The sequence below is a fragment of the Entamoeba invadens genome (genome assembly GCF_000330505.1).
Source record: "Entamoeba invadens IP1 unplaced genomic scaffold scaff_1105074724629, whole genome shotgun sequence".
In the NCBI taxonomy this organism is placed as follows: domain Eukaryota; phylum Evosea; order Mastigamoebida; family Endamoebidae; genus Entamoeba; species Entamoeba invadens.
In genome coordinates, this window is record NW_004440426.1 from 1079721 (window position 1) to 1094277 (window position 14557).

Sequence of the window (14557 nt, forward strand, 5' to 3'; positions counted from 1 at the left end):
TCAAAATACTATTAAATTTAGTTTCTTCATGCTGTATTATATTAATAGTATAAGTACTATACAAAAGAACTCACTAGACTTGTGAGGAAATGCAAAAGCTAACTCAAAGGTACTCTCAGCAGAGTCTAAAGAACAAATCAACAGCTGGAAGACAATGATCTCAGAAAGAAAGATGTGGTACTCTGACAAGTCAGTGAGAAGGAGAATGGTGCTTACAAAGAGTAAAGTAGCGCTGATTAGTCAGATCACATTAGCAGCTCGTTTGTCGATGTCTATTTTGTCGACGTGTTCTTCTCCTCGTCTCGAACAGGTTTGTATAGTTTTATGAATCGATTAAATAGGAAAGGCAATTGTGTTTGTGGCAATTAAATAACAAGAAGGAAGAACCTGTGATTGGTGTGTCATTACATGATTTGTGCCAACGCGAACATTCACAGTCTCCGTTAGTTTACCGATTATTGATACAACATTTAACGGACAATTGCGTGGATATCGAGGGGATACTACGACTCTCAGGAGGCAGTGACGATATAGCCCAACTTGAAAAGGCAATAACAAAGAGGTCCTTTTCATTGCAAGAGTTAAAGGACTTTGACCCGCACGCGATCACATCGACGCTGAAGGGGCTTTTCAGAAGACTTCCAGTCCTTTTGATTCCAAAAAGTGTGAATGATCGAATCGAGCAGTTGCTTCGTCAATCCACGCCAAACTTCAAATTGGTGTTATCGGTGTATCAGGTCATTGCATTTTTAAAAGAGAAGTACCCGGAGCACTTTGAGGTGTTTAGGATGTTGTGTCGGCTCTTTGCGGAAATTGTTAACCGATCTCCAACAAACAAAATGGTTCTCCAAAATGTATTAACGTGTTTTGTTGAGTCGGTGCAGTGCTGCCCCGCTATATTTTCTTGTGCTCTCCAAAACCAAGGTCTATTCTTCGACAGTTTTGTTTTTTATTATTCTTATTATCTCTTGTACCTTATTGTTAATAGTATTGTATGAATCTTCATTCAATTGTACACAATTCACAAACAGTTTGGAAGTAAATGTGCATTGTTATATGAACTGTACAATTTATCCAGTGTTTTGTTAAAAAGTTGTATACTACGTGGTGCTTTTCGTTTCGAATTACAACCCGCGCATAGAGAACAGATACAAAAAGGTATACCCGTTTGAGTAACGTTCTTAGTAAATGAAAGTACCAACATGGGGTTTTGTTTTGTTTAAAGGTTTAATCGTGTTAACGTTCCATAAAATAAAGCAAAACATACAAAATAAAAGTTTATTTGTCCTCAAATGAATAAAACGACATTTCTTCTAGCTCGGATTTGACAATCGGAACGTTTAAATCTTGTGCTAAATATGTCGACGCCTTCTTACCATTAACGTCCAAAAACAACGTGTTGATACTCTTCTTGTAAATAGACACAAAGTCCTTCCGTGCGACGCTGAACAAGTTTGTTGCGGTGCAAAACAGATTTGACGATTTTCTATGGAAGTTGAAAGTCAAGTCGTTTTGATTTGACGGAAAAACAAATGGTGTGCGTTGTGTTGGTGTTGTGAACGATATCACTTTGTATTCTTCGCACTTGAATACGTATATGTTGTTGCTTTCTTTAAACCAATTACCAAGAAACAACCCAAATGCAAATCCCTTTGTTTTTATGACCAACAAAACGTTTTGAAGGACCAAGTTCGAAACCATCATCTTTTTCAACCCTCGCTTATAGAAAGTACTTAAACGAATTACCTTCCCTGTTGTGTGTGTTGTTTCCAAAATAAAATCAGTTGAGTTCTTTACGATTTCCATAATACTTTGTGCGCCACAAAGCAGTTCACCAGGCATTTTTGTCTGTGGTACATTGTCAAACTTTCCTAATGGCTCCAAGTTTTCTTCGCTTGCGTTTAAGTTGATCGGCGTTGGGGCTTTATCGGTAGTAGTTGTAATTCCTTTGGAAACAACAAGGGGCATGCTTTTGATGAGCGTGAAGTTGGTGTTCAAGCTCCGAAATGTGAACTCGATGTCTACCTTACCTTCAAACTCTTCTGCTGTTTTGTATCGAACACCAACGCTTATCTTGTCTTCTCGTTCCACCACCATTCCTTTTGAGTTGATGTGTGCAGATTGACACGCAATCTCGAGCTCAAAATCTGTTGTTGAAAAGTTGACAATTTCGAACTCAACAATTCCCGACTCACCACAGAGCAAATTCGCTTCTTGTGGTTTGATGGAGAGGTAATCACTAAGTCCATTTTTCGTCCTTTTCATTTTAATTATTGAGATTCTATATTTAGTTAAAATGAACTATAACAACTCCTATATTGGAAGTAATAAATAAAAAAGCAGAAAGAGCCCACATATAACAGAAGAAAAATAACAAAAAATCGGAGCAAATTCGAATTAAAGAATTGACGACGCCTTTAGAACATCTTGTAGATTGGTTTAAAGAAGTGTTTTGGAGCCTTCTTGTCAGCATCAGCGGTCTTTGGCTTGACAACTCTCTTTTCCTTTTCAGTCAAGACGATCTCGATGTGGGATGGGGAGCTTGCGAAGGTGTTAATTGAACCATGAGCTCTGTACAATCTTCTTCTGGTTTGTCTCGCCTGATGGACGCAGATGTGGCTGATGACGAGGAGGTTAGTATTCAAGCCCTTAGCCTTGGCGTTGTCGACAGCGCTCTTAATCAACTTCAAGATGAAGTTGCACGACTTGACTGGCCATCTTCCAAAAGCACAGTTCATTCCCTTTGTCTGGGCAGATCTTCCAACACCACCGTTGTGCTTTCTGAATGGAACACATTCCTTTCTCTTCAAGACATTGTTCAAGTACGCCTGAGCGCGGGTCACCTTCATGCCCTTAATGGCGGCAGCAGTGTTCAACGTGTTTTTGAAATGGACTTTCAAATCGTCCCCACGCGCCATGGAGGTTTTCGTCGTGTTTTGCGGCTTGAATGTGTACTTAACCATTCCAAATAGCGAGCCAATTTTAAGTTCGATTTAGGGTTTTCTTTGCTCTGAAGCTATGTTTTTTTTTGTTATTCTATTTGTTATTTTGTTTTAATTATTTACTTTTTTTGAGAACTATAATCTTCGTGATTGACAAGTTAACAAGTGACAAGAAGTTAAACGAGATTGACACGCACAAATCTATTTGGGCGAAACGTAAAATTTAGTTAGAAGACAATGCAAAGAGGACGTGCGACAATTAACGAAACTAACCAAAACAATTCCGAGAAACAACGACTGAACTCTCCAATGAAGGATTACTTTTTGCACAACTCGATGAACACCCCAATGACTGACATTTTGTGCAAGTGGAGTTCTTCGCAACAATGTCGGATTATTTACACAACAGAGCGATTCGAGTTCTCAACTAAAGCGATCTGGAGTGTTTTACATGGCCGGAGGAATGTGATGTGCTTGGTTGTCACAGACAACGACGATGTGTTTGGTTCGTTTCACTCTCTCATTCCTGAGAGACGGTCTGCAATCGTTTCAAATGACAAAAAGCATTTTGTCTTCACACTCAGAAATTCATTCAACATCCAGCCCACTCGTTTCTTTCAAAACTCCACCAATGAAAACCAAATGATCATTCACAGAGACTACCAAAATAGCTGGGTCTTTGGTGTTGGGTACGGTTATCACATCAGGAGCGAAGGGAAAAGTTACATTGGCTCTGCTTCGGGAGAACAACTCCAACGAGGGTATTGTGACCACATTGGTCTCAACTCTGACATATTCACCAGGTCGCACTACCCAGACCACTTTAACTTCTCGCAAATTATCTTCTTGCAAATGTACTGAAACTGTAAAACATTCATCTCTTTGTTCTTGTATGGGTTTTATTTATAACTATTACGTCATGACTTATTTATAAAGCAAGTCGCTTATTTCCAAACTTTTTATTTGGGTTTTTAATCTTGATTTTTACCCATTTCTGTTGACTTGTATTATTCGAGTTATATCTTAGGCATTTTAAATGAATATTTAAAGGAAAAACACCTAAGATTCAATGAACTTTTCATGAAATATTTTGGGGAAAATTAATAAGAGACAAAGAAAACTGAAAAAGGAACAGATAATCAAGAAAAAGACGTGTATAAAAGTGCATGAAAAACTTGAAAAGCAGTATGTCAGAACTTGAAGATAATCTGATGGGAGATGTCTCTGTTCACACCGATGATGAACACCACTCTCCTCTTGTTGTAACCGATGGCGAAGGCGCCCAGCAGCAAACTGAGACTCACACAGATAGTTCAGTATTACCAAAAGCCGAGACTCAACCAAATTTGGTGAATCCACCAACCACCGAAGAACACAAAGACGAACAAAAGGAAGCCGAAGTCCACGTGGAAGAAGAACAAAACACGAAAGAACCGTGCGAGTGTTGTGAATGTGTTCAACATGAGTTGGAATTGAACTCCAATGAGGAGGTGGAAGAGGACAAATCGTCTGAAGAAAACGACGAGTCTTCTGATAACGGCGACAAGAAAAAAGCGAAAAAGGCGAAGAAAGAGGACAAACGCGACAAAAAGCACCACAAAGAGATCTTCAAGGCAATGGAAAAGGCAGAAAAGAATAAGGCGAAGTTAGAAAAGAAGAAGAAGAAAGAGGAGTCTAAAGCCGACAAAGTTGTTGATGGAGTTCTTCAAAAAGACGAGAAAACGTACATCAAGCAGCTTAAAAAGGATGAAAAGGCTGAAGCTGAACAGACAAAGAAACAAGAGAAGAAAGACAAGAAAGACAAGAAAAAGGCAGATAAGAAAAACAAGAAGAACGAAGACAGTAAAAAGATTAAAGCAAATAAAGAAGAAGAGGAAAACGAGAAACAAAGCAAAAAGGAAGCAAAGAAGTTGAAAAAAGCACAAAAGAAAGAAGAAAAGAAAAGCAAAAAAGACAAGAAGAGTAAAAAGGATAAGAAGAAAGATAAAAAGAAAGACAAGAAGAAAAAATAAGTCACTTTTTATTTTGTTCCGTTGAACACACGTTTGAAGCACTCCGGAAGCATCGGCATCGCACCTTCTTGTGAACAGACATAGGAAGCCACTTCACTTGCATACCGTTGCGATTCCTCAACGGTATAATTCTTTAAGATACATGACACAAAAACGGCGGTAAAGGAATCCCCCGCTCCAACAGTATCGACTACTTGTGTTGGCGTGGCTTCGAGATACACACATTTGTCATTGTATAACACATAACTTCCTTTGTCACCAAGAGTCAGTAATGAATACTTCATATTGTAGAGGGAATGAATCTGTTTCATGACTTGAAGATCATCTCCTGATATAGCACATAAAGAACCGACTATTTGAACCTCCTCATCACTCATTTTGACGACATTTGACAGTGATAAACTCTCTTTCACGATTTCTGCAGTGTAATACTTCTGTCGCAGATTCACATCAAAGACTCGAAGAGAATCGACAGGCATCGCCTTGAGAAACTTCATGATGCTTTGATGCGTTTCTTCAGAGCGTTGAGCAATTGTACCAAAACAGACACATTTCGCATTCTGAGACAATGAAAACTCTTTATCCGTAAGAACAAGATGATCCCAAGCGACATTCTCTTTCACTTTGTATTGTGGAATGCCGTTATGCAGTGTGATCTCTACAGTGGATGTCTCATAAGGGACAAAAGGTTCGATGCAGCGCACGCCAAATTGTTCCATCCTTAAGAGGGCCTCGCGACCCAACTCGTCATCGCCGACACGTGTGATCCCATACGACTCAAACCCGAATTGCCCCATATACATTGCAAAGTTGGTGGGAGCACCACCTTGTTTACGGACGGTATCGAAAATGTCCCATACTACTTCACCAATGCCAATTGCAATCATCAAATTATTAGTTTCTGTATTAAAAAAGAAAGCAGAAATGTTCAATTCATGTGATGTTATGTTGTGTATAAAAAACACTAATTGAAAGGGTTCAATGTGATATTAAATTAACAACAACCTGCTTGTTCCTTTGGCACTGCAGAAGATGCAGCTTGTTGTTGAGGGACAATAGAGACTCTTTCCTTTTCCGTCTCTGTTTGTGTTAAAGGTTTTGGGTTATATTTGGCGATGATGGAATCGGCTAACGTTTCAAAAAGTTGCGTCACTGGTTTGTCGAGTGCAGCAGAACATTCAAGATACATATACCCTATCTGTTCAGCCATCTTCTCCCCTTCTTCCTTCTCGACTTTTCGTTGTCCATTGATATCAATTTTGTTCCCAACTAATATTTTACACAACGCATTCTGTGAACTCCCACCAACAGCATCAGCCCATGACTTCACGGCTTCAAATGAATCACGGTTGGTCACATCAAACATCACTATGATACCATGACACCCCCGATAATAACCGGCTGTCATCGATCGAAAACGTTCTTGTCCGGCTAGATGTGAATCTTTCATTAATCGGTAACTACTTACTTGGAGATCTGTAAAAGACTCCATATGAATAAATAAGAAACAAACCGGTATCCCCTATTTTGTCAGTTCAAGTGCTCATTCAAACACATAAATACCAATGAAGAACAAACAGATTTGAAGTTTATATTTGTTTTTATTGTTTTTTTGTTCATAGCTCTCGATGTTAATACATCTAAATAAGTAATCATTATATATAGTTTATATAGAGTAAATAATTAGTACATCCAATACATTCATTCAGAGATGTCAAAAATGGTATACTAAAAGACTGTACAAACAAACCTTTGGGACAAACTCCACGCCAAGTGTCGATTGTGTATTTGAAAGGAAAACATTGTTCACATACTTTTGAATGACAGCGGTTTTCCCAACGCCACTCTCCCCTATGAATATGATTTTCAAAGGTATTGCGGGTTTGTGATGTGTGGAAGCCATCAAATTAATAATGAGTTCTTTTTTTTTTAAAAGGAAAAGAAAAAAGGAACTCATCTCAAAAACTCCATTTGATGAGCGACTCTGCTAACATCGTAGCACAGCCAAAACCATTCAGAGCTGTGCCGTGCCAACCAAAACCACTTAAGATCGACCAACAAGATGTTCAGCCATCCGATCAATTGAGTGAGTCAAATTCAATGTCAAGCTTCACTGACGAGGAAGTCAAAAATTTGTTGCTATTCAAAGAAACGCCAGCATCTAATGGTTCAACAAACGCAACACCCAACGGAAGAGACTTATATACGCCACCAAACAGATGTGAAAACCCAGACATTTCAGAGTCTGTCTTCGAACAATCCGCTTCAATTGCTATCAATAGTCCGGTACAGGAATTCACTGGATGTGGACTTACAGACTTGTCTCCACCACAATACTCACAAATCGCAAGAGGGTTCTCCGGGTGGTAATCGTCTCGGGGTGTATGGCTCAAGTTGCTTGTCTCCTCTCATTAATCTATGTAAAACCTTCGTCTTTTCTTCTCATCACCACTTTTTGTTTCTCACAATAGTGCTAAACCAAAGCAAAAACACCTCTTTTGTCTTTTCCTGAGAAAAAGTCCTTTTCCTCTTGAAATTTTGGTTCTATGGAGCTTTTCCTTATTTCTTGCGTGTTTGTTCACAGAAAAATATTTCGAAGCCGTCGATTGGTCATTCGATTTTTATTATAATTGGGTGGTACAGAAAATCCCGTTCAAATGGCAGTGATCCAACTCAATACAAGCAGAAAAAATATAACAGATCAAAGATGTGAAGTACCGTTGAATTTGCCGAACTCTTTTGTTCTTTCGTGGAAATTTTGTTGAGTTTGCAGTAAAACAGTTAAAAATCGAATTGGCAATTGTATTAAAAAAAATAGAATTTTTTTACGTACAATTCTCCGGAAAAGTGACTCAACAAACGGGGGAATACAACCCTAAATATCTATTATTATAATAAGCAAAAATAGTTTTTCGGCAGTCAACAATGGCACAAATCTGTTATTACTTTTATATTATATTCTACTATATATGAATTTCAGTATATTCAATAATAATATTTCATTCAATAAGTTATAATAATAAATTATTTTTATAACCTTTTTTTTCTAGTTCAAATAACTATTTATTTCTATTGATAATGATAAAGAGCACTCAATGGTTTTATTTACTTGAAATATAGAATTTGTCATTGTGTTGGTATAGTAAAATTAATTATTTAAATAATTCCTCGACGCGAAAGGAGTAGTGGTGATGTTGAAAGGAGTCCACTTGCACTCAAGTGCGTCTCTTGTGACACTTTTGAGTCTCTGTTCTTTGAGTTCGGGCATGTTAAAGTCGAAAAACTCCGGTTTAAACGCCCCGTCTGATCTTCCAAGGAGGGAGATAATTCCTGGAGGGACTTCACCTGGGCACATTTCATTAAAGTTGGTTAATATCTTAACAAGAGTGTCAGCCGTCAAATGTGGACACACATCCCCACGCGTCTCTTCCAATAAATTCTTCTGAGAGAGCACAAGCACTCTTGCTATTTCCTTAACGATCACTAAGTTGTCCTTCTCGACGAGAAATTCCTTCATTTTGAACTCAAAGTCGGACATCATTCCTAACATCATTTGAATTTGGAAACCATTCATTAAAGTGCAATGTCCATGGGTAACTTCCTCTGCAAAAACAATATTAAACAACCTGAACATATCTGACACAACAACCACTTGAAATGGGTGGTACATCCGGAATTCTTTGATTTGCTTGATGACTGCATTGAACTCAAGGAGGAATGGCTTTTCAGTACACCCACTTTTGAATGACGCAACACAAGCGGTACTCAGTCTCTCTTCAAACAGTTTCATCAGTCGCCAATGACACTTTGACATCGTCTTATGGAGATCATCGAGAAAAGAACCGAGGCCCTCTACTCGTTGTTTTGAGAAGATGTTAGTGTAGAGGGTGAGTATTTGCGATATCGAGGAGTATAAATAGATACACAGTCGGAGTGGTAATATATCAGAAGAGATATATCCGTTCAATTGCAATAAGACGACTTGTGAAAGAGCGGACGTTGCTGTAAATTTGTCGGTAGTCAACGTGTTGAAGATTAAATGCGTCAAAATGGTGTTGTCAGTGTTTTTTGCCTTCTCTTCCATTTCAAGAAACGACGAATTTCTGTTAATGTCTTGAACAAAGGCATCTTCGTCTGCTGAAAGTGCTTCGACTGTTGACCGAAGAGACGAGTTCTCTCGCACTTTGAATTTCTGAATTTGATTTGTTCTAAAGCTTTGTTGTCGTTGTGGAGTAATAGAAGATGGCGGTGATATTTCAACGACCTTTGAAGATGGGGAAGAGTCTGGTGATCTGTCTGTACACGAACCTGTGTGTCGATGGGATGGTTTTTGGTCTTCTTTTTGGATTTGTTGGATAGTATAAGGGGATGGGGAGGTTTGTCTCTTTGTGAAGTCAAAATCGGATAGATCGAGTGAATTTTTGTTTCGCGCCGTTTGAACGGAGATTTGCACTTTTCGCTTTGGAATGCATGACGAGGAAGCGGATTGAGATAAAATCGATTTTGTCGGGGAATTACTCAACGAAGAGCTTAAAGAAGAATTTGCGGATTGTGAAAGAATGGTCTGCTTACCTACCTTTTCAAGACGGGATGAGTGTCCCCCATTCCCAAAAATGATATCCAAGTGGACATGGAAATCTCCAAACGAAGACGAATATTCTTCTTTTAATTGACGAGTTTCATTGCCTAAGATGACATAATCAGAAAGGTTTAAAGAGACTGTAGCTATTGGATTGTTTTGTGTGAAGTAAGTCAGTTTAAGTGGTTTTGGCTTTAAAACACTCTTTGAATATTGAAAAGTCGAAGTAAAAGAAAATTCTTCTTTAACATCTTTGTTCAGTGGAATTGGCATTGTTGTCCCATTACTGTCCCCTCGATTCCATGTAATGCGGAGAACAGGAAGGTTTTCTGGAATAGTATCGAAAACTATTTGCCGGATGACGACTCGCACTTTGCATTTGATGTCGTGCGTTTTCATTCAACTACTTTAAAGTTCTTTCCTATCAAGAATATAAGTTTGGTGAAACTTAGAAAAATTTGCTTTGTTTTTTGAGAGTATTTCATGGGTTGTAAAATTTGACGTATTTATCGGGAAAATTAGCAAACAAAGTCTCTAAACGAAGAACATGAAGGTAATGGGAGATAATCAATAATTAACAATCCATGGTATAATTCTGTCAATAGGTTTACTAACGGTATTGCTACGTTTGTTTGTTTAAAATGGGAAGGATTAACATATTATTATCAACCAAATAAATAGAAGTCTTTAGATACATTCCAATTGGTTTATACGATAAAATATATAGAATATATAATATATAAAGACATATTATTATATTTTAATTTTAACATAAAAAACAAATGGATATTAATTTCTAACTGTTATAACAAAGTAATTGAATGGTTTATTAATTGATAAAATATAGTACAACAAAAGAAGTGTAAACGAAGTATTTCTGTTGGCAAACTGGTATAGTTCAATCTTGCGTTTTAAGGAGTCACACCACAACTTCCACAAAATAAGAATACAGTGGATTATGAGGATGTCAGTCCGTTACAGGAACATCAAAACACTTTTGGATGAGTTGGTTGTTCTTTTCGAAAACAAAGGAATCCTTTCCTATGAGCTTGCAAGTGATCAGCTCGATGACCCCCCTCCCTATTGTTTCAATTTCTTTTTGTGTATAAATTTGTTTTCCGTCGAATACCCTATACACCTCTTCATGTGGAGGTACATCCCGTCGTTTGTTGAATTGAACCCACCTGATCTGAAACCCCAACACAAACAACATGTCACATATGAAATAGAGGGACTGATCAATCCGGTTCTTTTTAATGCGCGTCGTTGCCGTATCTGTTTTGATCCCATGCTCGATGTCAAATGTACATATTTGTTGTATTTTCTCCTCGACGAAATGCGAAAAAAAGACTTCGTCGTTGTCCGCGAATTTGACTGAGTCAATGTTGTAAAAAGGGAGTGTGATTTTCGATTTTGTCTTTTGCTGGGAAACAGTGACAACAGCCCGCTGGTTGAGAAGGCCGATGCAAAATGCGACAGTCGCCGACTGGTAATTGCGCTTGTGGGCGTACTCCCCGCACTTCACGCTCTTCTTCATACAATCTAAATATGTTTTTGTTTTTTGTCGCCTTTTACTTATCGTCCTTCTGACTGTTCTATTTCGATCAGCATTCACCACCCGCTTTGCTCACTAACTCGGGCTAAAATTAAGCTGTTCAAAACACACAAAGATGATGGTATTTTGGGGTTCGTTTTTCATATGTTGCAGTTTTATTTTAAGAATGCTTGTTCGGGAATTCACACGATCTAAAATGTTTTGTTACTTTTGATTGCCAAAGATCAACCCTCTTAGCCCATCATTTGGCTTTTTTCCTTGTTTTTTTGACTCTTTTCGAGTAATATTATGATTCAAATAATATTAACAATTGCAACAATTCTTGCTTCTTTGCACCACTTGAGTTGCTTTAACCAGTTGAGTTGCGGTTTGTGCTTTATATTTATTAGGACTATCAGAATAATGTTTTTAAAAGGAGGGTTTTGGTAAATAATTTTTCAAAGGATTTTTATCTATGGTTCATCAGTAATTATGTAAAACTTTTGGACTATTTTAAAATGTTCCCATGGTCGATGGTTTATTGGTTTTTTTATAAAGTCGTTTTAAAAAATCTTTTATCTCCCATGCATGTTAATGTATTACTATTAAGTTACCATTACAAAACTTAACTATTTCACAATACAGTGCTCATTGGTTTCAAATCGATAATATTTTTTAATAAATCGATTATGTTTTTATATTTTCGACAGTATTTTTTATGGTTTATATTGTATTTAATGAATTATATTACTTTTAATGAAATAGACTGTGTTTTTTATAAATTATATAGCATTTGATGAAAGTGATTATATTTGTTATAAATTATATGGCATTTTTCTAATTTATACAACATTTTTAGTAAAATCAATAGTTTTTTTCTAAAATATATAGGATTTTTGATAACTTATATAACTTTTGTTTGAAAATATTTTGCTTTTTTTACAAATTATTGGATATTCCCGAATATTAGGAATAAAAATACACATAATAAGCAAGTTATTATTTGTTAAAAATACTTAATATGTAACTATATTTATACTATTATATAACTAAATTTTAATCTATTTTTATTTAGAACCTCTTCACAATGAGGATATTTTTTTAACATAATTATGTATATTTAAATAACGGGCAAAAAATGATATCATGCAATTAGATTATATCGACAGAAGAGATCCAGGAGCAAGAAACGACTATCATGAAAATGCACCATTATCCATGCAAGGGCAACCTGTACAACCTGTAATGTTGCCCCATCAAGATATCCCACCTCTTTAAAAAAGATCACGGGGTCGGCCCCGAAAATTGGATTCAAAAAAGAAGAAAACAAATACACGACCTTATTCTCGTGTTACAATTGATCAAAGAGATTCTTTGTTGAACTATGGAGTAAAAATGGTGATAACATGAATGCTTCACGATATTCAGAAATAATTGGGATTAAAAAAATAAACATTGAAAAGTATCTTTCAATGTTAAGAAAAGGGATATCAATATATCCAAAAAATCATTATAGAAGACAAAGCCGTACTTTACCTTTTCAAAAATTGGTAGAAAAAGCCATTGAAGAAGACACAACAACAAAAATAACTTCAATTAGAAAAATGATAGCACAAGAAGAAAAATTACGCGAAGAAGAAGATGTTGACGAAATCATTTTGGATATTCCAAAAATATCCAAGGTTGCTGTTACTAAAGAAGACATTGATCTTTATGCACCTTCGATATCATCAATTGGAAATTTCATGACTGGTAAAACAGCAACAGGTGAAGAGAGAGAAGTCCCTATTTTTTCTTTCAAAAGAACAAAGACAAGAGGGCCAACAAGCAACACGCCAGATAATAAAGAAAAAAGAATTGCAGCAGTAAACGCTCTAAGGGGTTATATAACAGGTGGAGCACGTTGGGTTTATATAGATGAAACCAGTTGGACTGTAGCATCAACTCCTGCATATGGCTGGTCAGTTAGAGGGAAGGAAGCCTTCATCACAAAATCAAAAGGTGGTCTTCGCCTCACCTCCATATGCGCAGTTGATTGTGACGGACTCTCTTATTGCAATGTGGTTTGTGGAACAAACACGTTAAATTCGTTCGAAGACTACTTCCGGTACCTAATTCATGAGTATGATTTAAAACAGAGACAATGCGTTTTTTGGGTGGATAATTGTGATATTCACAACACTATGAGAAGAATGCTAGATAATACAAACCACACTGTAGTATTTAATGCTGCGTACTCACCAGCACTAAACCCAATTGAAATAATATTTGGGATCTGGAAAAGTAGGGTTGAAAAAAATGTGAGGACTTGGAATGGCATCGAAAATTTTCTTGAAAAAATCAGAGATGGTTTTTTAACTATTAAACCAGAAGAGTGCCAAAGTTGTTTTGAAAATGTTAGGGAAATTGTGTGGCCTCGAGTGTACAACCAAGAAAATATTTAATCAAATGTTTTTAAACAATGTATGGTTAATATAGTTCATTTATTAGTCTATTATAATGATATATATAATATATATTATATATAATTATATATTCAATAATAAAATATTTGTAATAATTATTGATAAAGTTATATTATAAATTAATTATTTTTATTATGTGTAATAATTGTGAAAATTTGTATTAAAATAAATAATAAAAATAGATTAAAATTTAGTTATATAATAGTATAAATATAGTTACATATTAAGTATTTTTAACAAATAATAACTTGCTTATTATGTGTATTTTTATTCCTAATATTCGGGAATATCCAATAATTTGTAAAAAAAGCAAAATATTTTCAAACAAAAGTTATATAAGTTATCAAAAATCCTATATATTTTAGAAAAAAACTATTGATTTTACTAAAAATGTTGTATAAATTAGAAAAATGCCATATAATTTATAACAAATATAATCACTTTCATCAAATGCTATATAATTTATAAAAAACACAGTCTATTTCATTAAAAGTAATATAATTCATTAAATACAATATAAACCATAAAAAATACTGTCGAAAATATAAAAACATAATCGATTTATTAAAAAATATTATCGATTTGAAACCAATGAGCACTGTATAGTGAAATGCCAGGCATTATAGTAAATTAGTTATTTGTTTTATCATTATGAAATAACATAAATATCAATTGTTTTTAAATATACTTTATAAATTGATTTTTATAAATTATTAGATAAAAATAACTTTCTATTGATTGCATTGTTTTTCAAAAAAAAACTATTCTTAAAAATAGCATATTTGATTATGTTAAGAGAATTTGCTGTTTTATTAGGCATTTTTAGAGCAAAAATCATGGTCAACAAAACTTAACATTATATTATTCCCCGATCTTATTGGATATTGGTTACCTATTGATAAATAAAGTTACCTCACTTTTTATAACGTTATTTTATTTTTATCTTTTTTTCTTATTATTTTTATTTAATAACATTTTGTAGTAGACTCCGCAAATTAATTGTTATGGTAATACTTTCCCTGTTA

General features: G+C 35.5%; 10 protein-coding genes across 10 annotated transcripts; 4 read left to right on the forward strand and 6 right to left on the reverse strand.

Moving 5' to 3' along the window:
* Positions 1–172: 172 nt before the first annotated feature.
* On the forward strand, positions 173–998 carry EIN_026390 (hypothetical protein; the record flags this gene model as incomplete). The annotated part of the gene is made up of 2 exons (XM_004257503.1): positions 173–310; positions 381–998. 2 exons carry the CDS (start codon positions 173–175, stop codon positions 996–998), a joined length of 756 nt encoding a protein of 251 aa, XP_004257551.1.
* A 280-nt stretch (positions 999–1278) lies between these two features.
* EIN_026400 (hypothetical protein) lies at positions 1279–2265 on the reverse strand (the record flags this gene model as incomplete). Its single annotated transcript, XM_004257504.1, has 1 exon — positions 1279–2265. The coding sequence occupies one exon, from the start codon at positions 2263–2265 to the stop codon at positions 1279–1281; it is 987 nt and encodes a 328-aa protein (XP_004257552.1).
* A 152-nt stretch (positions 2266–2417) lies between these two features.
* Positions 2418–2963, reverse strand: EIN_026410 (60S ribosomal protein L17, putative; the record flags this gene model as incomplete). The annotated part of the gene is made up of 1 exon (XM_004257505.1): positions 2418–2963. The coding sequence occupies one exon, from the start codon at positions 2961–2963 to the stop codon at positions 2418–2420; it is 546 nt and encodes a 181-aa protein (XP_004257553.1).
* Positions 2964–3179: 216 nt separating this feature from the next.
* EIN_026420 (hypothetical protein) lies at positions 3180–3803 on the forward strand (the record flags this gene model as incomplete). The annotated part of the gene is made up of 1 exon (XM_004257506.1): positions 3180–3803. One exon carries the CDS (start codon positions 3180–3182, stop codon positions 3801–3803), a length of 624 nt encoding a protein of 207 aa, XP_004257554.1.
* Positions 3804–4108: 305 nt separating this feature from the next.
* Positions 4109–4954, forward strand: EIN_026430 (protein FAM133B, putative; the record flags this gene model as incomplete). The annotated part of the gene is made up of 1 exon (XM_004257507.1): positions 4109–4954. The coding sequence occupies one exon, from the start codon at positions 4109–4111 to the stop codon at positions 4952–4954; it is 846 nt and encodes a 281-aa protein (XP_004257555.1).
* Positions 4955–4962: 8 nt separating this feature from the next.
* Positions 4963–5841, reverse strand: EIN_026440 (fructokinase, putative; the record flags this gene model as incomplete). Its single annotated transcript, XM_004257508.1, has 1 exon — positions 4963–5841. One exon carries the CDS (start codon positions 5839–5841, stop codon positions 4963–4965), a length of 879 nt encoding a protein of 292 aa, XP_004257556.1.
* A 107-nt stretch (positions 5842–5948) lies between these two features.
* On the reverse strand, positions 5949–6857 carry EIN_026450 (hypothetical protein; the record flags this gene model as incomplete). The annotated part of the gene is made up of 3 exons (XM_004257509.1): positions 5949–6385; positions 6468–6476; positions 6701–6857. 3 exons carry the CDS (start codon positions 6855–6857, stop codon positions 5949–5951), a joined length of 603 nt encoding a protein of 200 aa, XP_004257557.1.
* Positions 6858–6928: 71 nt separating this feature from the next.
* On the forward strand, positions 6929–7324 carry EIN_026460 (hypothetical protein; the record flags this gene model as incomplete). The annotated part of the gene is made up of 1 exon (XM_004257510.1): positions 6929–7324. The coding sequence occupies one exon, from the start codon at positions 6929–6931 to the stop codon at positions 7322–7324; it is 396 nt and encodes a 131-aa protein (XP_004257558.1).
* Positions 7325–8102: 778 nt separating this feature from the next.
* EIN_026470 (hypothetical protein) lies at positions 8103–9932 on the reverse strand (the record flags this gene model as incomplete). The annotated part of the gene is made up of 1 exon (XM_004257511.1): positions 8103–9932. The coding sequence occupies one exon, from the start codon at positions 9930–9932 to the stop codon at positions 8103–8105; it is 1830 nt and encodes a 609-aa protein (XP_004257559.1).
* A 568-nt stretch (positions 9933–10500) lies between these two features.
* EIN_026480 (hypothetical protein) lies at positions 10501–11070 on the reverse strand (the record flags this gene model as incomplete). The annotated part of the gene is made up of 1 exon (XM_004257512.1): positions 10501–11070. One exon carries the CDS (start codon positions 11068–11070, stop codon positions 10501–10503), a length of 570 nt encoding a protein of 189 aa, XP_004257560.1.
* Between the last annotated feature and the right edge of the window lie 3487 nt (positions 11071–14557).